The sequence below is a fragment of the Rattus rattus genome, chromosome 3, assembly GCF_011064425.1.
Source record: "Rattus rattus isolate New Zealand chromosome 3, Rrattus_CSIRO_v1, whole genome shotgun sequence".
In the NCBI taxonomy this organism is placed as follows: Eukaryota; Metazoa; Chordata; class Mammalia; order Rodentia; family Muridae; genus Rattus; species Rattus rattus.
Genome location: NC_046156.1, coordinates 122,814,764 through 122,837,274, shown reverse-complemented (window position 1 = coordinate 122,837,274; position 22,511 = coordinate 122,814,764). Strand labels below are relative to the sequence as shown.

At 43.9% G+C, this 22,511-nt stretch overlaps 1 protein-coding gene across 1 annotated transcript in view; it reads left to right on the top strand.

Moving 5' to 3' along the window:
- Window positions 1–22,511, top strand: part of Kcnmb2 (potassium calcium-activated channel subfamily M regulatory beta subunit 2) — a 286,445-nt gene that overhangs the window by 251,263 nt on the left and 12,671 nt on the right. Inside the window, exons 3-4 of the mRNA XM_032898549.1 lie at window positions 6,626–6,796; window positions 9,540–9,735. Coding sequence (XP_032754440.1) covers window positions 6,626–6,796; window positions 9,540–9,735 — 367 coding nt within the window. The remainder of the gene's footprint in view (window positions 1–6,625; window positions 6,797–9,539; window positions 9,736–22,511) is intronic.

Sequence of the window (22,511 nt, the reverse complement as noted above, 5' to 3'; positions counted from 1 at the left end):
CCGCAGTGCCATGTGGAACAACGGGTGCCACGCTATTGCAGGATGCAAAAGGTTCAGATCTTTTTTTTTTAATATTTACTGCAACATCAACGCATAAAACTTTTGGCCCCAAAATTTATCCTGTCCACAAGAAAATGTACACTCTTACCTGTTGTTTTAGCCACACCCACTGAATACTTGTCTTCTATATCATTCATTTCGAAGTTCTTTGTCTGATTTCATTTTGGTCCATGAATTCTTTTACCCTACACCCCCCCCCAAACACACACACACACACACACACACACACACACACACACACACACACGTTTTCCTTTAGTTTTTGTTGTTGGTATTATTTCTTTCATTGTTGCACTAAAGCAAAATACCATGGTCAATGCAGTGGTAATCTTCTGACAGCATAGTTAACAACCAGCCACACTAACATTCATGATGTTTCCAACGTGCAAATCTAACTGTCCCACTTGTTTCACTCCCTTTAATGTCCTCTTGAACTTCGAGGGCAGATCTTTTTCTTCTGGTCTGTGCATAGCCCACCAACCAAGAGCTTCCCTTTCCCATCCCGGACCCCAGCTGCACTCAATCACCTTTTCCCCATCTCCTTGAGCTTCTTCCACTTCTCGGTCAGTCATTCACGCCTCCGAGGCTTGGTTCAGTCTGTCACAGATGCGTGTGCCATTCGCACCTGCATCAGTGGCAGGCTTCCAAACCACCTCTGCACTCTGTCACAGCCTGAGGCTGTGTGTCTGCCACCAGGCCTCTGGATGGTCATGTCAGGGGCTATAGTACACCAATGACCAGTTTGCCTGAAGCCACTTTGACGAAGAACCTATTTGCTATAATCAACCATTTTGGTGAATATATTAAATTTCACCAGGTACCAAATTTTAACACAATCATTGTAATTCTACAGCATTCTTTCACAGCCAACATTAACTTGGCTAGCAAGAATCAATATGGCCACGGCCACCTTTCATTAGGGAGTCCATTCGGGTGTATATCTAAATTTGTAGTCATTGTCCCTCCCCATTTCTGTCGTCCTTCTCTGTGTTCCACAGACTATCTGAGGTCTCCTCGCTGTTTCCTGCTCTTCCTGTCCCCTGTTCATCTCCTAGGGTCTAGCGTTCTAGATCAGCAGGCTCGGCTGCACATTTTGTCAATTTCTCTTCCTCAACAAATGGCTTCCCTGCAGAGGATCATGCTGTTCTCTCCCAGAGCCTTCCTGTTGTAGAAACAGGACCAGAACAGAGACAAGCTAAGCATTTATTTAATGATTCTGTGGGACAAATTAAAAGCCATCTAAATAAATCGCTGAGTCTTCAATGAGCTATTAAAATTCCTCTCCAGGACTGTAGAGATTGTTCAGGGTACTAACTGCTCTTGCAGGAGACCTAAGTTCAGTTCCCAGCATCTGAATCAGGTGGCTCACGACTGCCTATAACTCAAGCTCTTAGAGGATCCTGTGCCTTTGGCCTCTTCCGGCACCCATATTCATGAACACACACACACACACACACACACACACACACACACACACACACACACCCATTTACTTTAAAATAAGATTCCCACCCAAACCAATTCCTCTAAGCTTTCTGAATGCAGAAAAGAAGTGAATGTTGGTTAACTGATGAGGCCGTTGAGTCTGTGGTGGTGACAATAGCTGTGACGTGAAACTGCAGAGAAAACTCAAGTGAGGCCAAAATGTCAGGAAAACAACACCATCTCTGGACTGGCCAGCCTTAGGTCAATTTGATTCAAGCTTGAGTTATCTAAAAGGAAAGAGCCTCAACTGAGAAAAGTCCTCCATGGCATACAGCTGTTGGGCATTGTTTCCTTAGTGATTGATGAGGGAGAACCCAGCCCATTGTGGGTGGGGCCACCCCTAGGACTGGATTCTATAAGAAAGCAGACTGAGCAAGCCATGAGGAGCAATCCAGTAAGCAGCACCTCTCCATGGCCTCTGTGTCAGCTCCTGCCTCCAAGTTTCTGCCCTGCTTGAGTTCCTGTCCTGACTTCCTTCGATGGTGGACTATAATGAGGAAGTGTAAGCTTACTAAACCCTTTCCTCCCAACTTGCTTTTGCTCATGTTGTTTTAGGACAGCAATAGTAACCCTAACTAAGACATCTCCCCAAAAAGGATTTGAAAATAAATCAGTACAAATTAAACAGGCACCACAGGAAATGTGAAGTTGTTATTACAACAATATATTTATACACATACACATGAATATGTTTACTAGAATATATTTATAATGTTACTCAGAAGCCCAGTCTTCTTTAAAACATCAAAGCAATCTTAATATACTGCTGAGAAGAACATCTTCATTACAACACACTTCATGATGAAACATATTAAAATGTGACATTAACAGAGAGGGGAGAAAATATATTCATATCCACTTACTATATTTAAATAATTCTGCTTAAAACAACTCTTTGTGAAGTCTGTAAGTTAGTTCAGGGAGTAGGTAAGTTCTGTTCACAGCGTGCACTGAACCTTCAGTCAACTGGCTTTGGGCGCCTTAGCCTTCAGTAACTGATCCTCAGGTAATCAGTCCTCAGGGACTGGCTCGCTTCCCTCCTCAACTGTCCAGTGAGCATGATCACCAGGTAGTGGGTAGTGATGTCTTGTCGCTGCTCAGGAAGACCGTGTCATACACATGATGTATCTCCAGAATTGTCACATTGTGATCGTGCTGGCTGTTCCTGGTCGTCAACTTGATTATATCTGGACTGAACTACAGTCCAGAATTGGAGGACATACCTCTAATCCTGATCTTGCTGCTGAAGACACGTGGACATCTTGAGGTATAGTTTAGTGGCCATGAAAAGCTTAGGTCCAGGCAAGGTAGTATAGGCATTTAGTCCCAGGAGACTGAGGCAAGGAGATCTCTGAGTTCAAGGCCAGCCTGGAACAAGTCCCAGATCCAGGCACGGTGGTACATAACACACCTTAATCTGGGACACACCTTCTGCTAGTGGTCTGTATAAGGACATTGGAAAAAGGAAGATTCTCTCTTCTTCACCTGCTTGCACCTACTTGCCAGCACATTTGTTAGAACCTATTTCTACAGAAGAGCAGCTGAAACAACCAGCCTCCTGGGGCAGAACTACTACTAGATTCTTGGCCTTCCCTTCCACAGCTGCCCATTGTTGGGTTAGCTGGGCCACAGACTGTAAGTCATCCCAACAAATTTTCTTAATATATAGAGACATTCCATCAGTTCTGTAACTCTGGAGAACCCTGACTAATACAGTGATCTACCTTATGAGGACTAATAAATGTCAGCAAATAAGGCCTGGAGACAAAGCCCTGCTGGTTAACCACCAAACAATCAAATGGAGCTCGCTGACTGGCTAACCTAATCTACTTGTTAAATTCCAGGCCAATGAGAGACCTTGTTTCAAACAATAAGGTGTATGGCACCTGAGGAGCAACAGCCAAGGTTGTTCTCTGGTGTTCACACGCACACACACATGTGCACATATACACAAATGAACTGACAGACTCAAAGACAAAAATGGACTTCTAAACAGACAAACGCATACATGGTGTCCACCATGTCTGCTCCTGAATGCCTTTCTCCCCATAGAGCAAATACCACAGGAATCTGATTTAAATCATCAAAGGCCAAGAGCGTCACTCTTGCACTTTTTACTCTGTATATCCACTTGTACATATGCATAGTTCTTAGCTAATTTGCTTATGATTTATAAGCTGACTCGATAGAAAATTTCAAAAAGTTAAGTAGACATTAAGCTTGAAACTTTTTTTCAGGGTACTGACTATTGGGGCAAAACAAAGATTTACTGAAAACTGAAAATCTATTTACAAAGCCTCATATTTTAGATTTACTTATTTTTATTTTATGCATATGGGTATTTTGACTGTGTGTATACATGTACATCATGGTGCATACTTGTTGTCCACAGAGGCCAAAGGAAGAAATTAGATTCTCTGGACCCAGAGATACAGATGGTCTGAGATGTTATGTGGAATTGGATCAGGGTCCTTTGTAAGAGCAGCCATTGCTCCTAGCCCCTGAGCCATCTCTTCAGCCCTCCCGAGATTTTTGTCTGTCTGTCTGTCGGTCAGTCGGTCGGTCGGTTGCACACATGCCCTCAATGTGGAGGTCAAAGGATAACTTTATGAGTCACTTCTGTCCTACCATGTGGGTCCCAGGGAAGAGAACCTCAGGTTATCAGACTTCAGTGCCAGTTACCTCAGCTCCTGAGCCATCTCACCAGCTCGTTTCTGTTGTCCTGCGGGTTCAATAATAACTGCCATTCTCCAAACCTCTCTGGACATAGGAGAGTTGGGCCTTTCCTCTCCTCACACTTCCCCGCCACACACAGCTGCACTGCAGCACAGAGCCCCGCTGCCTGCTTCCCTGGCTGCCTCCTCAGCCTTCACATCCCATCAACCACTGTATCCCGGGGCTTCATTCCCTGGACATTTCTCCATATGTTGCCTCCTCCTTCTCTATCCTGTCTTCAGCAAGGAAGCAGTCCTTACCATCCTTTGCCAACATTACTGAAACCATCTCCCAATTTCCTCCTCCTCCTCCTCCTTCTCCTCTTCCCTACCTCCCTCTCTCCTTCTCTGATTTAAGATGTTTCCTGTTTCTAATCTCCACATTGCAGGCACAGTGATCACTCTGAATCTCAATTCTGATCGCATCGCTGCTGACAGCTTTCCTTTAATTACAGGAGGAAGGCGACTCTCTAGAATGACTTTCAAAGCCTTCATGACACCAATTTTCTTGTCTGGCTGCCCTGTTTCCATGGTATGCCCTCCCAGGAACACCAGCACAGTCCTTCCTGGTACTCGGTGTGCAACTCCAAGCCCCTACACCTTTGTTTCTGGGATCCATCCATCCGAATGCCACTAACTTTATGTCCCATTTGCTTGACTGCAATCAGCCTTGAAGGTTCTGTTCAAACCTTGCTTTTCCAGGAAGCCTTTCCTAATGTCGTACACTGACTCCCGGTCCTTGTCCCTCGAGCTGGGGAAATCACCATGACACTATGAGTGGATCCACCAGAGAATTCACCACCCTCTGCTGACACTCATCTTTCTTATCTAACAGGGACCGTGTCCCCAACACAAGAGATTACAACGCAGAATACATGTGTGGAGCTAACCTCCTAATCGTGATCTCATTATTCCAAATTGTATTAACATTCCTCCATTTATCTATTAATTCAACAGCCATTTATTGGTAGGTTTCATAGCTATGTTCCACCCACTCAAAACTTTCTTTTTGCCTTGTAATATCCTGATTTCCTAAACACACGCAAACTATGTAGAAACCATTTCCCCCTTTTCTCATCCATTCTAGAGCGGACAAAGAACATTTGCTTTTCAGATATATTTGAAATGACTCAGCTGAATCATTTTACGTATTTCTTGTTCTGATGGCAACTGATAGCACTCAGTCTATTTTATGGCAGACTGGCATAGCCAATGCTGTGTGGCAGTCTAATAATCCAGAACCGCCGATCATCCTCGCTGGCTTCCATCTGCAGAATGCCGAGCTCGGTGGCCGCCGTCAGAGTTAAATGCATGTTGATAAATGATATTAGCCAAGTAGCAACAGGTTATTGTTTTCTGGTGGCTTTTTGAAGCCACTAAGTGTTAGCCTGTTTCTCCTGCTTCACAAGTTTGCCCACTCACTGCCTTTCACTGCTAATGGGCACCGGTTTGTTCTTCAAGTTCACACAGGGTCAACTTTAAAGAGCTTTGATGTAAATCCTGCAATTTCCAAAGAAATCTCAAAAATGAGTCATGATACAGAGGGCAGGTGGTTGCCAGTCTGTGGAAGGCAAAAGCAGGGTGGCCATCTAGTCCAAAGGCCCCAGGCTTGGGCTGGAAAATAAAAAGGCATAGTGTCTCTCTCTCTCTCTCTCTCTCTCTCTCTCTCTCTCTCTCTCTCTCTCTCTCTCTCTCTCACACACACACACACACACACACACACACACACACACACACACACACAGCACAAACATGAGTAGGTTCAGAAAGTATATCTCAGCAATGATCAACTTCATAAATATCAAATCAACAAACCAAGGCATTTTTGGGGTTGAGGGGATTGTGTCTTTCTTAGAACTGTACAGAGGAAAATTATATTACAGTTAGACATGAATCCCCAAACTACAGAATTAGGGATTGTTTCTGCTCAGGGATGGTGCATATATGTATGTCTGCTCTCTTTTTCTGTGCATGTAGAAGAATGTGTGAGCGAGTACCTGTGTGTGTGTGTGTGTGTGTGTGCATGTGTGTGTATGTGTTTGTGCATGTGTGTGTGTGCATGTGTGTGTATGTGTGTGTGCATGTGTGTGTATGTGTGTGTATGTGTGTGTGTATGTGTGTGTGTGTGTGCTTGCATGTGTGTGTGTATGTGTGTGTGTGTGTGTGTGTGTGTGTGTGTGTGTGTGTGTGACATAGACGTGTTGGGAGCCAGGGTTTGTACTGAAATTCAATTTCACTTGAGAGTGTCTGGAACATTCCTGTGGGTCCCTTACCCTGGCAAGGCACAGGCAGAAATAGAGCTACACTCGAGGGACATGCAGTCTAACTGAGAGTCCCATGTAAGACTGTATTGTTTTCAACTTCAGAAATATCTACCAGAAAATCAGGGACCATGACCTCCTGGACAAAAGGAAAACTGTGACAGCTCTGAAGGCTGGAGAGGACCGGGCCATCCTGCTTGGACTGGCCATGATGGTGTGCTCCATCATGATGTACTTCCTACTGGGAATCACACTGCTGCGCTCGTACATGCAGAGGTAATGCCGGGGACACCCGGAATATCCCTCCCCTTCTCTGCTCCCCCGCTCAACCTGTAGCCATCTTTCTGGCCTTTCTTCCAAACTTTAAGAGGCACCTGGTATGCGGTCTATTTTGACCTGGACAGTTTTCATAGACGGCTTGTTTCTTTTTCACAATTATTCCATGAGGTGAGAATAGATCAACTCATCAATGCAGAGAGAGATACTGACTCCTTAGCAATATGACACAGGGACTGGGGAGGTGACTCTCCATAAGGAGGTTGCTGTGCTATCATGAGAACCTAAGTTCCAAACCTAGACGACTCATAAGCCCAGACATGGTGCACTTGTAATGCCAGCACTGAAGCTGTGGAGACAGACAGTCTCTAGAGCTCACTGGCCAGCAAGTCTAGCCTAACTGTGGAAGCCTAGGCCATGAAGAAACCCTGTCTCAAGAGGGGTAATGTAGATGACATCCGAGATGATCTTCTGACCTCAAAACACACAGAGAAGCATACGCACATAAACATGTACACATCCCCATACACACGCACCTGTACACACGTGTAAAAGCTTATGTATGCATAAAAGTGTACCTGCACACACATGCACACACATGTATATAAACCTGAACATGCACACATGCATGCAAATGCACCTACGCACAGGTGTGCACACACACACGATGTCACACCACTCTGTGGGACACAGCACAAACTCGTGGCAGTTGAGATTTCAAAGCCACATCCCATGAACTCAAGTGTCCTGATTCTTGTTATTCTCTATGTCTGCCACTGCCTTTCCATCCATCCTACTTCTCTATCGCCCAGCTTCCTTGGACTCTCATATGCCCAAGCAAAAGAAATCAGAATTAGTTGGTTTGAGGCCAGATCCAGTACTCAGTATTCTGAAACTCTTGAAGTGATTCTAATGTGTTGTGAACCCTGAGAAAGGCTGATAGGAACCTCTTAGCGTAACAGGCTTTTGAATCCTTTTCATTTCAATGTTCACCAGGGGTTTACCGAGGAGGGCCAGAGGCACTAGGTGATGACTAAAAGCATCTCTCCTGCATAAGTGATCTGAGGGCCACTTGCCGTGTCCCTCCCTCACTGCCACTCAGACACCGAATCCTGAAGCTACGCACATCTGCCAATGGTTGGGCTTGGAGAAATAAGTCCCTTTCATATGAAAGTGGGAGGTTTCAATCCAAGAGAAAAAGAAAACCATTTTGTGGCGCTCGTTTCTACAGCTAAATTAATGCTTTCATTTTAGAAGCCAAGTCGAGTTGAAATGTAGCAATTTGCTTCTCTCTCAGATCCTGGCTGGTCTGCTCTGTCTCTGATGGCCTTCAGCTGTACTCCCTTCCACAATGAAAGTGCTGGGGGCTCAGGCCCCAAGGGTTTGCTGAGTCCAAAGCTTCTTTCAGATTCTCACACCTGCTTAGAATGATCTAAGATGTCCACCCTCACTGCCTAACAGAATGACCTAAGATGTCCACCCTCACTGCCTAACAGTAAAAACAAATTCTGACCATCTAGGTTCCAAAAAATTCAATCTGCTTAGCAGAGGAGACTGGGTAGCCTGCATCTGCACACGAAAAGTACAACAGCTATCCATGCGTGTCCAGCAAAAGGGCAAGGTTGTTACTCCTCGTGAACACGGGTTTTCTGCTCACTGCAGTACAGCCTATACCTAAAGGCAAAGCATCGATTGCTAGTGTGTTGCTCCCTAATTACAAATGCTCAACTTGATCACAAAACGGAAGTTATTGTAAAATAAAATTTGAGCAATGGTTAGCTGGAATCTTTCTGGTTGGCGTGGCTCGGGGCAGTCTGATTGACCCCATTGTCTGCACAGAAGGCTTTACCTTCTGCTGGTTTCCTGGGAAGGTACACCTCGACAGAATGAAGCCCAACCTCAGAGACCTACTAGACTGAGTAAAGCCTCTGTTTCTATCACATGCCAACCTTGTGTCCTTGACTACTGCATCCCCTGATTTCTGTGACCCTCAACTCACTCACCTTTCAAAGGGATTAATAACCAACATATAAGGTTATTGAGAGGATGAAAGGAAATAATTTATGTAAATCGCCAGTTAGGGAGAAAGGATATAATTAGCCATTGCTCTTGACATCTTCAAAAGGCTACCATTATCTTACTTCCCATGTTAGAATGACCTTATTCCTCTCCTTCTATCTTGTCAAGTCCAACCCCCAGCTACTCTGCCTTTTTGCCACCTTTCCCCAGCCCTTCTCTTAACAAAGACATTTCTACCTAGGTTGGGGTGGAGTTTGGGCTGAGGGGACTGAACATGAAGCTCTACCTTGCAGAAATACAAAGTGGAGGTTATGCAAGGTGGATGATGCACACGGGTCATCCCATCCCAACAGGAGGCTGAGGCAACAGAATTACCACTTTGAAGGTAGCCCAGGCCACAGAGCCGTTCTGAGGCCATTCTAGCTCACATAGTGAGACCCTGTCTCACGAAATGAAAACCAAAACTAAAGCATGCATTATGCTTACCGGTGAATTGAATAAGAAGAAAATAACCTCTTGAATTATCAGTGAATAGTCTATACAGTAGATGTCACCAAGAAGGTTCTCAGGCACCAAAGCCTGTGCTGTCGCAGGATGCCTAAAGCTGGTATGTTCAAAGCTATAAACTTTACACAGACCTATAGACTTTGGGGGAGGCCCCCACAGTTCAGCAATCAGGTAACTGCTCTGCAGCCCCACGCTTATTCTTGCCCCTTCTCTGCAGTGTGTGGACAGAAGAAGCCCAGTGTGCCCTGCTGAATGTGTCAATCACGGAGACGTTTAACTGTTCCTTCAGCTGTGGGCCTGACTGCTGGAAGCTCTCTCAGTACCCTTGCCTGCAGGTATACGTGAACCTGACATCTTCTGGGGAGAAGCTCCTCCTCTACCACACAGAAGAGACCATGAAGATCAATCAAAAGGTAGGAGCTTGCCTCACCTCACCCGGATGCCTGCAGAACAGCCCACCTCCCCTCTGTCCCTGACTTTCCCCTTTTCGAGTATTTCAACACACCGGGAGGTAGGCCCTGCCTGCTCCATTCACAGAACTCACGCTCTGAATCAGGAAAATACTTGTTTCTTATACAGTCACGGACAAGCTGTTCCCTCATTTTGTGGTACAACAGGTTTACCTGTGTTTTCTGTTTGGGGGGATATTTATACATAAAGAACCTAAGTCTGTCAAAGCAAGCACAGAATTTAATAACAGATGTGCATTATGTGACGTGGGAGACATGGGGTAAAACAGGACTTTGCTCTTCCACACTTAGTTGTGTGACCTTGGGCATGCAACTTGACCTCCCTGATCTTTTAACCAGAAGGAAAATAATAGCCACTTGCAAAACCATTATTATAAGGATTAGAGTAGAGTATGTTGTACTGAGAAATTGAACCTGTGGTGACACTGTGTGTGTGTCTGTGTGTGTGTGTGTGTACCTTTTTTTCTTTCTATGTTATAATCATAAAGTCCTAATTTATTATAAAACTGTCCATACTAACCACTTTACTGGTGTGATGACAAAATGCCGTGACCAAGGACAACTTAAGGAGGTCGGGGTTTATGGCAGGGAAGCATGGCAGCAGAAGCAGGAGCTGAGAAGCCATGTCTTTAACCACAACCTCCACAAGAAAGGGAAGGGAAAAGGAGATGAGGCTCCAAGGCCTGCCCCCAGCAACAGAGTTTCTCCACCTAGGCTCTACCTCCTCATAATCTTCCCAAGCCATGCCATCAACAGGGCCAAGCATTCAAATGCCTGAGCATGTGGGGGATGTTTCTCATGCAAACCACCACACTAATATATTAAAACCATCACACTAATATGTTAAAGTCCACATGGTGGGTGCTTAATAAATGTGCACGAGAGTGAAGCTGTACCTAAAATGTATTTCGATGAAGGGCATGGTGGTTTCAAGCCTGTAGTTCCCACATTCAAAGAAGCTAAAACAAAAGGATTGCCCAAGCTGGAGGCAAACCTGAGCTACTAAGCAAGTGCCAGATGTGCTGGCCAGTTTACATCAGCTTGATACAAGCTAATGTTACCTGAGGGGTCGGGGGAGCCTCAATCAAGAAAATGCCCTCATAAGATCAGGCTGCAAGCAAGCACGTAGGGCATTTTTTAAATCAGTGATTTGTGGAGGACAACCCATCCCGTTGTGTGTGGTTCCACCCCTGGGAAGATGGTTCCGGGTCCTGTAAGAAAGCAGGCTGCGCAAGCCAGTGAGCAGCACCTCTCCATGGCCTCTGCTCAGCTACAGCCTCCAGCATCCTGCCCTGTTTGAGTTCCTGTTCTAACTTCCTTCAGTGATGGACTACAATGTGGATGCATAAGCTAGAGAAAGCTTTCCTCCCCTACTTGCTTTTGGTCACAGTGTTTCATTACAGCAATAGGAACCCTAATAAAGACAACGGGCAAGCCAAAACTCTATTGCAAGGTCAAAAATATTAACATTTATAAGGCCTATGAAGGAATTGGATGGCCAATTGTGTTTTAGTTGAACCAATCTGCCATTATCAATTTCAAGATATATGTGTATTGGGTTTGAGTTTTACTGTAGCAGCTTAGATGTCCAGAATATTCTTCAATAAGCCAAGACAAGCTGACTTTAGCCTCCAATAGCACATTAGTGTTTATTTCCAGGAAGCAAGCCTCCTGGACTCTAATCTTTCTTGTAAAATTTCTCATTGCAATGGTCATCTCATCAATGACAGTTCATAGTCATCAAGGGTTGCAGAAGCCTGGAGGTTCAGGATAAGTTGATATTGTTATGCAGGTGAAGGCAGACACACAAAAAATGAGGACTATCATTGGACAAGAAGGAAGAGAAGCGGGAACAGGGGTTTTAGAAGGAAAGGGAGAGGCAGAGAGAAAGGTAAGCAAGATGGAGGCCGATGTAAATGATCCCCGCAATGCATCCCTGCATAGACTCAGATTGTTATGAATATTTCTTAAGGGATAGATTTCTATAGGTCAATTTATTTTATCTAGGTGGGTGATTTATACCTTTATCAATTGGTTGTGAGTTTATTGTGTGTAGGTATTGTGGGTTTAGAATTTAACATATAAATCTGATTGAGAAATTGCAGTTTATCGCATCCTGATTTTACCGGGTAGTTGGGAGTTTATACCTCAACTACCAGGGGAGTGGTTGCTGAGAATGTTAGCAGAGTCCATGGAAGGGAGCTGCGATAGGCCAGCCCATGCTACACTTCTAGGGCCCTGATTTTATGGGGTAGCTGGAACCAGAGAGTTTGCAGCTAACAGAGAGCCATTAGGAGAGATACTAACTAGAGATTAATTATTGTTAATTAATTCCATATGGCCCCACACGTGCCAGAACTAACTCCAGGGACAAGAGTGGCAAGGTGCCACGCTGGAACAGCCAGTGGACAGCCTGGGTCAGAGAGTACTTGAGGGCAGCGTGGAGCCAACGAGATAAAAGTACCCCGCAGTGCCATGGGGCCCCACGGGTGCTGGTGCTAGCATGGGATAAAACGTTACCAGTTTTTTGTTTTTTGTTTTTTGTTTTTTTTTTAATTTACTTCAACAGTTCAGCACCAGCACATGGACAGCAAAGGGTATAGCCACAAACGAAGAAAGCCCATCTTGTATTTTGGTCACAATAACTCGAATGAATTCTTGAAAATATCTCTGAGGACTCTCCTGGATGGATACATCAAAGAATGTTCCTTGACAATGTTGCTTCTGAGGTTCTTTCATTTGTAGTAGGCAGAAACAAGAGCGGCCCTGACCCAGCTCTCTAAACTTATAAAGCTTAGCCCCTTGTCAGCTGTCTGCTTTCCAAGATCTCCCCATACGTCAGATTCTTAAATCAGAGCTGACTTGTACTGGTAGAAGCGTATAAACCCTTCAGCTCTCCGAGGAACTGGAGAGCCACAAAAGCTGAAGGGGAATCAGACAAGAAGGACTCTTCCCCTTCCTCATCTCGACATCGTACGGCTTTGGCTCTGGTGTGTTTTTTAGGTGAAAAACAGGCACTGCAGTTCCTATCATAAATCACAGGAACATATTTAGGATCAGGATCCTGTCGGCACTCAGGGTGGTCATGGGCCCCATTTGGTTTCTTTGACCCATTACCTTGTTTCTAAATGTGAGTCATGACCCTCTACAGAAACGTGTGAAGGTATAGCTCACGTATTTATTACCAAGAGCTCCCCTGTAAGCACCAAACAGTAACAAAATAACAGTTTCTCTTCCCGGCAAACACCCTTTCCAACCCTCCCAACAACCTCAGGCTCTGCTCCACCCTAGCCACTATGGCAATGCTTCCGTATTTTCCTTGGTGGTTTTTAATCACTGCAGTGTTTAACACATACCAGGAAACACTTTTGCTTTGCTTGAAGGTAAGCCGCTGTGCGTAAAGAATCACACAGAATGTTTTGGTGTGTGTCTGGCTTCCTTCACAGAGCACGGCAGTTGGCGTTCCATTGGGTGCCGTTCTCATTGCACTGTGATGCAGTTCATTCCTTTTCCTCTCATTGCATTTGGAATGTCAGCCTAGGCTTTCCACTGTTGACAGACATTGAGTTTTCTATAGCTTGGGCTATCACATATAACTCTCAATGTCAAAGCCACAAGCCCACACACTTCCATCAGGCATACATCTGATGGTGAACTATCTGGGTCATACATAGCATAACACAGGTATATCTTAAAGCTTAATGAACAATAGCAAGACTTCTCCACTGTGCCTGGACCAAGAACACACTGATGGAAGATCTCGTGTTCCAAATGCTCTGCTGGTGACGATTTACAGCTCATGTGTGACATCTCCTGGTTTTGATGGCCTCTCAAGTACCTGTCATTAAATAGCCTCTTCCCTTCAATCCCTCGTTCCTTTCAGTGGCTTGTTTACTTTCCCTATCCCTTGTAGAGCTTGTTTAAATATGTAGACAAGGAGGCAGTGCCTACAGCCCCAGCTATTCAAAAGACCCAAGAGACAGGACCATTTGAACCCAGGAGCTTAAGACCAGCCTGGGCAACATACTGAGAACCTGACCCAAACAACAAACGTTATATGGCTATGCCTCTCCCCTCCTTCCTTGAGTATCTTTGTTCAGAAAACATTTCCAGTTTTACTGTGATGGTGCCTTGCCATTTTCTTTCCCTTTTGTTTAATGCTTTTGTTGTTCGGTTTATTACGATTTTAATGTAGCCATGAAGGCCTCAAAGTCATTTTCCTATGCATTACTGTTTTCTCTTCCCGATACACAACCAGCCTTCCTGACATTGACCTTTATGTAGGGGTCAAGTTAGTGGGTCTCTTTATTTTTGTTTTTTTGTTTTGCTTTGTTTTTAGGTGTTTGTGTAAGAATAGCAATTGGCTCATCTATTTTGGGAAAGCCTCCCCTTCCTCAGCAGGTCACCTGCAGGACCCACAGGAAACTCCTGGAAACTGATTCCCACAATGTTAATATCTAGCCTGAAGATTACCGTGGCAGTTTTGAGCCCATTTGCATGTTGTGATTGTTAGCATTTTATCTAAGTTCTGCCCCACAGTTACCTGACAACAGCCAGATTTGCCTGACTCACTATAGAAGGGGTTGCTTGCCCCCTCCTCACTCTCTTGCTCTCTTGCTCTCACTCTGTCCTCTCTTTCCTTCCTCCTCTCTCTCCATTGCCCTCCCTCTCTCTCCCCGTGTGCTCGTGGTAGGCCTCTACTCCTCTACTCCCTCCTCCCTCCTCCCTCCTCCCTCCTCCCTCCCCCCCCCCCTCCTCCCCCCCCCCCCCCTCTCCTCCTTCTTCTTCTTCTCCTTCTCTCTCTCTCCCTCCCTCCCCCCCCACCCCTACCTCACTCTGTCTCTACTACCCTCCCAACTCCCCTCCCTATGCCCTAAATAAACTCTATTCTATACTATACCGCCCTGCGGTGTGTCCCTCATGGGGAAGGGATGCCTCAGCATGGCCCTCAGGGGTACCCCCTTCCCCCATACCTGACTACACAGCCACCAGACACATTCCTTCTCTATTTATCTTTGTATAAAACCCAACAATGATCACCGTTCTATGTAGATGTTAGCACAGACTGTCGTTGTAGTGTGCAGTAAATACTAACTTCCACAGGCCACCACTCTGTTTACATAAACTTAGGCACAGCACAGACTGACCTTGTCATGTGCACTAAACACTAACATGCACAGGCCCACAACTCTGCATGGTCACTGTGCTCAGTCTTTTCCCCTCTTCCATCTGCAGCCATTTTTCCCACAGTCTGAAAAACAGCCCTTCATTAGAGATGACGCCAGAGCAGGGGCTGACACGGGAAATTTCCTCCATCTGTATTTTCCTGAAAGCATTTCTATCTAGCTTTGATTCTTGAAGGATGCATCCACTGGGCACACAGCTCTAGGTTAGCCTTTCCTCTGGCCCCTGTCTCTCGATGAGCAGCGATGCTGTCCAGCACCCAGCCCTGGGTTTCACTGCTGCATCTAAATGGCAATCCAGCCCGTTTAAAGGTAATCTTCTTTGATTCCTCGATGGTTTATCACAAGCCGAGGTGTGAGCCATCCTCACTCAGACTTCTAAGCATTCACAAAGTACTTCCCCTCCCTATAAAACTTTCTGATTTATATGTTAGAAATCTGTTTCTAATGGTAGAAAGTTCTCAGGCTCTCTCATTACACAGTGTCTTGCCCTCCTGGGACTCCATTGGTGGGAGGGTGGGCTCTCTCACCACATCTGGTCTGTTCCCTCTTCTCTTTATTTCTCTCATCTTCCCTTGCCTCTCTTCATTCAGCATTTACCCCCCTCAGCACTTCTATCCTCAACTCTGAAAAGTTTAATGTCTGTCTAGTCTACTATCCTCAATTTTTCTTACTACATTTTTATTTTTTAATTTTACCATACTCACATAAACTCATTTTTCCCATAAATGTGTAAAATTCTACAAAATATGAGTGACTATAAGTAATAACTTGAAATGTGTTTTATCATAAAAATTTAGAAGGGCTGTATTACCCATTTGTAAAGAATTATGTTTGCATTTATTGGATCTATGTGACAAAAATTACAGAAAGCTTTTGATTAATTACTGGCCATCAAATAGAAGTTATATAATATCTTCTAACAGGGGGACCAAGTATTGAATAAATTATTCCACAAATACACAGAAAATATAAACATTTGAATTTTGATATCACATGGAAAATAAAACTATTAGCGATAACTATGATAGTAATAATAAAACAAGTCAATATTTATCAAATAGCTATCCTAAATTTGGAATGCTCCTAAGCATTATACTTGGACAATTTCACCTGACTTAATACTCCTGATGCTTATTAATGTATATAAAAATGTCCACACAGAGAGGTGGAAATATAAATATCCCTCCTTTATCAGATCCCGTAATAAAATCTTAAGACAAGTTTTGTTGTTATTGCTGTTTCTCTTTTCATAGAGAGCTAACTATTTTCTGTAAAATGCAAACCTCATATTCATGCTGGCTTTGTTTTCCAAATTACATCTGATAAATAAGTATAGAAGAGAAATGAAAAATACTCCAGGTGAGGCTTGCACGTTTTCTTCTTACAGTCCAATACACCATTTTCAATGTCTGCTTTTTTCATTTGTGTTGTTTTACTGGTTTGGGTTTTTGGCTCGAATCAGGTCATCTTCTCTCTCGTCTTGGTTTTCTTCCTCTCCTCCTGCATTTCTTCTTCCTCTTCTTTCTTTTTTCTCTCCGTTGTCTCCATTTCTCATTCCCAGTCTGTTTCCTCCTCCTCTGTTGAAAATCCTTTCCTGTCAAATAGTATCTGTTGTTTTTTCCAACAAGATGTTTGGAAATTGAGAGTGTACTTCCAAAACAATGAAGTAACAGAAAGCATGTTATTGTCAGGGCGAGGAGGGGAGAAAGGAAGGAAGAAAGAGACAAACAAGGAAACAAAGAAACAAGCAAAGAAACGAAGCGCCATAGTGGATCACACACAATTAGGCAGGGCACTTCCCAAGGTCAAAACCACCAAACTTGATAATTCGTGGCCACGGCGGTGGTAAAACCGTGGAAATGGCAACCAAGAAGAAACCCAAACCAACACTCAGAGGAGACGCTTGGTCTGTGGCTCCAAGAGTTCAGGCCAGACTCCTCTGCCTTCTTCTTCAGCCTATCTGTCTGCTTGTTGCTTCGGCCCCCCAGTGCATAATTGCATAGGAAAATTGCCGTGTGTCTAATATTTCCAGTTCTTGAACAGAGAGTAACAGCGTAACCAGCTTTGTAGGAATTGTCCCATACAAGCTGAGTATATTGAGAACGGTAGTCAGTGCAAGCATCCCTCTGAAAATTCTAAGTTCTCTTTTATTCATACCAACTTCTGATAGCTATTCTTGCAGGAAATTCATTTCCAGGACCGACCCACATACTTTTGCCAATCCCATTATCTAAAGGATGGGATGCACGTACAAATGAGCATTATACCAATACATACGTTTTCCCTTAATCTCTAGCAGTTTGTGATAAAGCTACATCCCAAATTCATTGATAAAGTCCACTCCTCTTTGTTTGACAAAAGGTTGGCCTTCAAACCAGAGCCCATCAGAAGACACAGTTCACACAGCCACAGCTTCAATGCGCCCCCTAGCGTCAAGGTATAACAAATGACCGCACCACACCGCAGACAGAAGAGATGGTCTTCGTGGTCCTCTTAATGTATTTTCAGTTATAGAATACTCATTGAGAATACCCATCAGGAACACTTCTTTTATCATTTCTCGTTTTTTATAATGTTCTAACTCTTGTCCTTGGAATGCTTAAACCAAAGGTAATGCGGTTGTTTGAAAGCCCACTTCCATTACTTAAACACCTGAAGTCTCATGCTCCTGTTCTTCTGGTGTTGATACTGTCTAACCTTATCTGAACAGTTTATTACTTTCCAGAAAACATTTTTTCAATGTTATTTTTAATGTGTGTGTGCATGCCTGCCTGCGTGCGTGCGTGTGTGTGTGTGTGTGTGTGTGTGTGTGTGTGTGTGTGTGTGTGTCTTAAATTACGTATATGTAAGGGAAGAATGCAGTGTGTACACAGGTATATAGTGTCAACAGAAGCCAGAAGGGGGTGCTGGATCCCTTGCAGCTTGAGTTACAGGATGTTGTAACTCAGTAGAATTACTTGGGGATTAGGGACCAAACTCCAGTCTTCTGCAAAGGGAATAACATGCACTTGACTACTGAGACATCTCCATAGCCTCTTACAGGTATTCATAAAAGTCGCTTTCAACCTGGGTTGGTGTCATTTTCTCTGGTGTTTCCATTTGCTTCTGTCAGGTGCTTATGGACACCAGTCCTTTGAGACTACCACCTTGTTACTACATAAACAGAGGCAGTCAAACCTGCAGTCAGAGCATTGCTCTCAGAAGCTTCCATTCAGAGCCCCAACACACAGTGAAGTGGTGATTTCAATGATAATTTTTGGCCACAGTGCTTCAGAGCTCTCAAAAGTACCACACAAGCCCGAGGCTCTCAGCCCCCTGCCACAGTTAACAGACAGTCCAAAGGATAAAGCAATGAACACTAAGATGGGCTTCCCCAACCCAGCTCTTTATCCTCTGCTTGGGCAGCCTCTGTTTTTTAATTAGAAATACAGCTTCTGCTCTCTGGGACCGGACACTTCCGGTGTTTGGCCAGACTCCGGGGCCGGCGGATCCCTGCCCTCAGCAGCTCTCTGCTCCCAGGCCCCCTGGAGGGGAGTACTTGCTGCCTGGTCGGGCGGGCACTCCTGAGGCAGCAGAGCGGAGGAGACCCCAACGCTGCCCCCCTGCCCACATCCCTGGCCCAGGAGGAAACTGTTAACGGCCTCTGGGTACCCGTGAGAGGAGGGCCCAGGAGCAGCAGGTCCACCGCGTCTGAGACACCGCACCTGAGGGGACCGACCAGATAAACAGTTCTCTGCACCCAAATCCCGTGGGAGGGAGAGCTAAACCTTCAGAGAGGCGGACACGCCTGGGAAACCAGAAGAGACTGCACGCTGCACACAGTACTGATCCCAGAGGAAAACACCAAAAGATATCTGAAACCCTGGTGCACGGAACCTCCCGGAAGGGGCGGCGCAGATCTTCCTGGTTGCTGCCGCCACAGAGAGCCCGTGGGCAGCACCCCGAGAGCGAACTTGAGCCTCGGGACCACAGGTAAGACCAACTTTTCTGCTGCAAGTGACCTGCCGGGTGAACTCAAGACATAGGGCCACAGGAACAGCTGAAGACCTGTAGAGAGGAAAAACTACACGCCTGAAAGCAGAACACTCTGTCCCCATAACTGGCAGAAAGAAAACAGGAAAACAGGTCTACAGCACTCCTGACACACAGGCTTATAGGACAGTTTAGCCACTGTCAGAAATAGCAGAACAAAGTAACACTAGAGATAATCTGATGGCGAGAGGCAAGCGCAGGAACCCAAGCAACAGAAACCAAGACTACCTGGCACCATCGGAGCCCAATTCTCCCATCAAAACAAACATGGAATATCCAAACACACCAGAAAAGCAAGATCTAGATTCAAAATCATATTTGACCATGATGCTGGAGGACTTCAAGAAAGACGTGAAGAACTCCCTTAGAGAACAAGTAGAAGCCTACAGAGAGGAATCGCAAAAATGCCTGAAAGAATTCCAGGAAAACATAAATAAACAAGTAGAAGCCCATAGAGAGGAGACACAAAAATCCCTGAAAGAATTCCAGGAAAACATAAATAAACAAGTAGAAGCCCATAGAGAGGAGACACAAAAATCCCTGAAAGAATTCCAGGAAAACATAAATAAACAAGTAGAAGCCCATAGAGAGGAGACACAAAAATCCCTGAAAGAATTCCAGGAAAACACAATCAAACAGTTGAAGGAATTAAAAATGGAAATAGAAGCAATCAAGAAAGAACACATGGAAACAACCCTGGATATAGAAAACAAAAAGAAGAGACAAGGAGCTGTAGATACAAGCTTCACCAACAGAATACAAGAGATGGAAGAGAGAATCTCAGGAGCAGAAGATTCCATAGAAATCATTGACTCAACTGTCAAAGATAATGTAAAGCGGAAAAGCTACTGGTCCAAAAACATACAGGAAATCCAGGACTCAATGAGAAGATCAAACCTAAGGATAATAGGTATAGAAGAGAGTGAAGACTCCCCAGCTCAAAGGACCAGTAAATATCTTCAACAAAATCATAGAAGAAAACTTCCCTAACCTAAAAAAGAGATACCCATAGGCATACAAAAGCCTACAGAACTCCAAATAGATTGGACCAGAAAAGAAACACCTCCCGTCACATAATAGTCAAAACACCAAACTACAAAATAAAGAAAGAATATTAAAAGCAGTAAGGGAAAAAGGCCAAGTAACATATAAAGGCAGACCTATCAGAATCACACCAGACTTTTCGCCAGAAACTATGAAGGCCAGAAGATCCTGGACTGATGTCATACAGACCCTAAGAGAACACAAATGCCAGCCCAGGTTACTGTATCCTGCAAAACTCTCAATCAACATAGATGGAGAAACCAAGATATTCCATGACAAAACCAAATTTACACAATATCTTTCTACAAATCCAGCACTACAAAGGATAATAAATGGTAAAGCCCAACATAAGGAGGCAAGCTATACCCTAGAAGAAGCAAGAAACTAATCGTCTTGGCAACAAAACAAAGAGAAGAAAAGCACACAAACATAACCTCACATCCAAATATGAATACAACCGGAAGCAATAATCACTATTCCTTAATATCTCTCAACATCAATGGCCTCAACTCCCCAATAAAAAGACATAGATTAACAAACTGACATAACGAGGACCCTGCATTCTGCTGCCTACAGGAAACACACCTCAGAGACAAAGACAGACACTACCTCAGAGTGAAAGGCTGGAAAACAACTTTCCAAGCAAATGGTCAGAAGAAGCAAGCTGGAGTAGCCATTCTAATATCAGATAAAATCAATTTTCAACTAAAAGTCATCAAAAAAGATAAGGAAGGACACTTCATATTCATCAAAGGAAAAATCCACCAAGATGAACTCTCAATCCTAAATATCTATGCCCCAAATACAAGGGCACCTACATACGTAAAAGAAACCTTACTAAAGCTCAAAACACACATTGCACCTCACACAATAATAGTGGGAGATTTCAACACCCCACTCTCATCAATGGACAGATCATGGAAACAGAAATTAAACAGAGATGTAGACAGACTAAGAGAAGTCATGAGCCAAATGGACTTAACGGATATTTTTAGAACATTCTATCCTAAAGTAAAAGGATATACCTTCTTCTCAGCTCCTCATGGCACTTTCTCCACAATTGACCATATAATTGGTCAAAAAACGGGCCTCAACAGGTACAGAAAGATAGAAATAATCCCATGCGTGCTATCAGACCACCACGGCCTAAAACTGGTCTTCAATAACAATAAGAGAAGAATGCCCACATATACGTGGAAATTGAACAATGCTCTACTCAATGATAACCTGGTCAAGGAAGAAATAAAGAAAGAAATTAAAAACTTTTTAGAATTTAATGAAAATGAAGGTACAACATACCCAAACTTATGGGACACAATGAAAGCTGTGCTAAGAGGAAAACTCATAGCGCTGAGTGCCTGTAGAAAGAAACAGGAAAGAGCATATGTCAGCAGCTTGACAGCACACCTAAAAGCTCTAGAACAAAAAGAAGCAAATACACCCAGGAGGAGTAGAAGGCAGGAAATAATCAAATTCAGAGCCGAAATCAACCAAGTAGAAACAAAAAGGACCATAGAAAGAATCAACAGAACCAAAAGTTGGTTCTTTGAGAAAATCAACAAGATAGATAAACCCTTAGCCAGACTAACGAGAGGACACAGAGAGTGTGTCCAAATTAACAAAATCAGAAATGAAAAGGGAGACATAACTACAGATTCTGAGGAAATTCAAAAAATCATCAGATCTTACTATAAAAGCCTATATTCAACAAAACTTGAAAATCTGCAGGAAATGGACAATTTCCTAGACAGATACCAGGTACCGAAGTTAAATCAGGAACAGATAAACCAGTTAAACAACCCTATAACTCCTAAGGAAATAGAAGAAGTCATTAAAGGTCTCCCAACCAAAAAGAGCCCAGGTCCAGACGGGTTTAGTGCAGAATTCTATCAGACCTTCATAGAAGACCTCGTACCAATATTATCCAAACTATTCCACAAAATTGAAACAGATGGAGCACTACCGAATTCCTTCTATGAAGCCACAATTACTCTTATACCTAAACCACACAAAGACCCAACAAAGAAAGAGAACTTCAGACCAATTTCCCTTTTGAACATTGACGCAAAAACACTCAACAAAATTCTGGGGAACCGAATCCAAGAGCACATCAAAACAATCATCCACCATGATCAAGTAGGCTTCATCCCAGGCATGCAGGGATGGTTTAATATACGGAAAACCATCAACGTGATCCATTATATAAACAAACTGAAAGAACAAAACCACATGATCATTTCATTAGATGCTGAGAAAGCATTTGACAAAATTCAACACCCCTTCATGATAAAAGTCCTGGAAAGAATAGGAATTCAAGGCCCATACCTAAACATAGTAAAAGCCATATACAGCAAACCAGTTGCTAACATTAAACTAAATGGAGAGAAACTTGAAGCAATCCCACTAAAATCAGGGACTAGACAGGCTGCCCACTCTCCTACTTATTCAATATAGTTC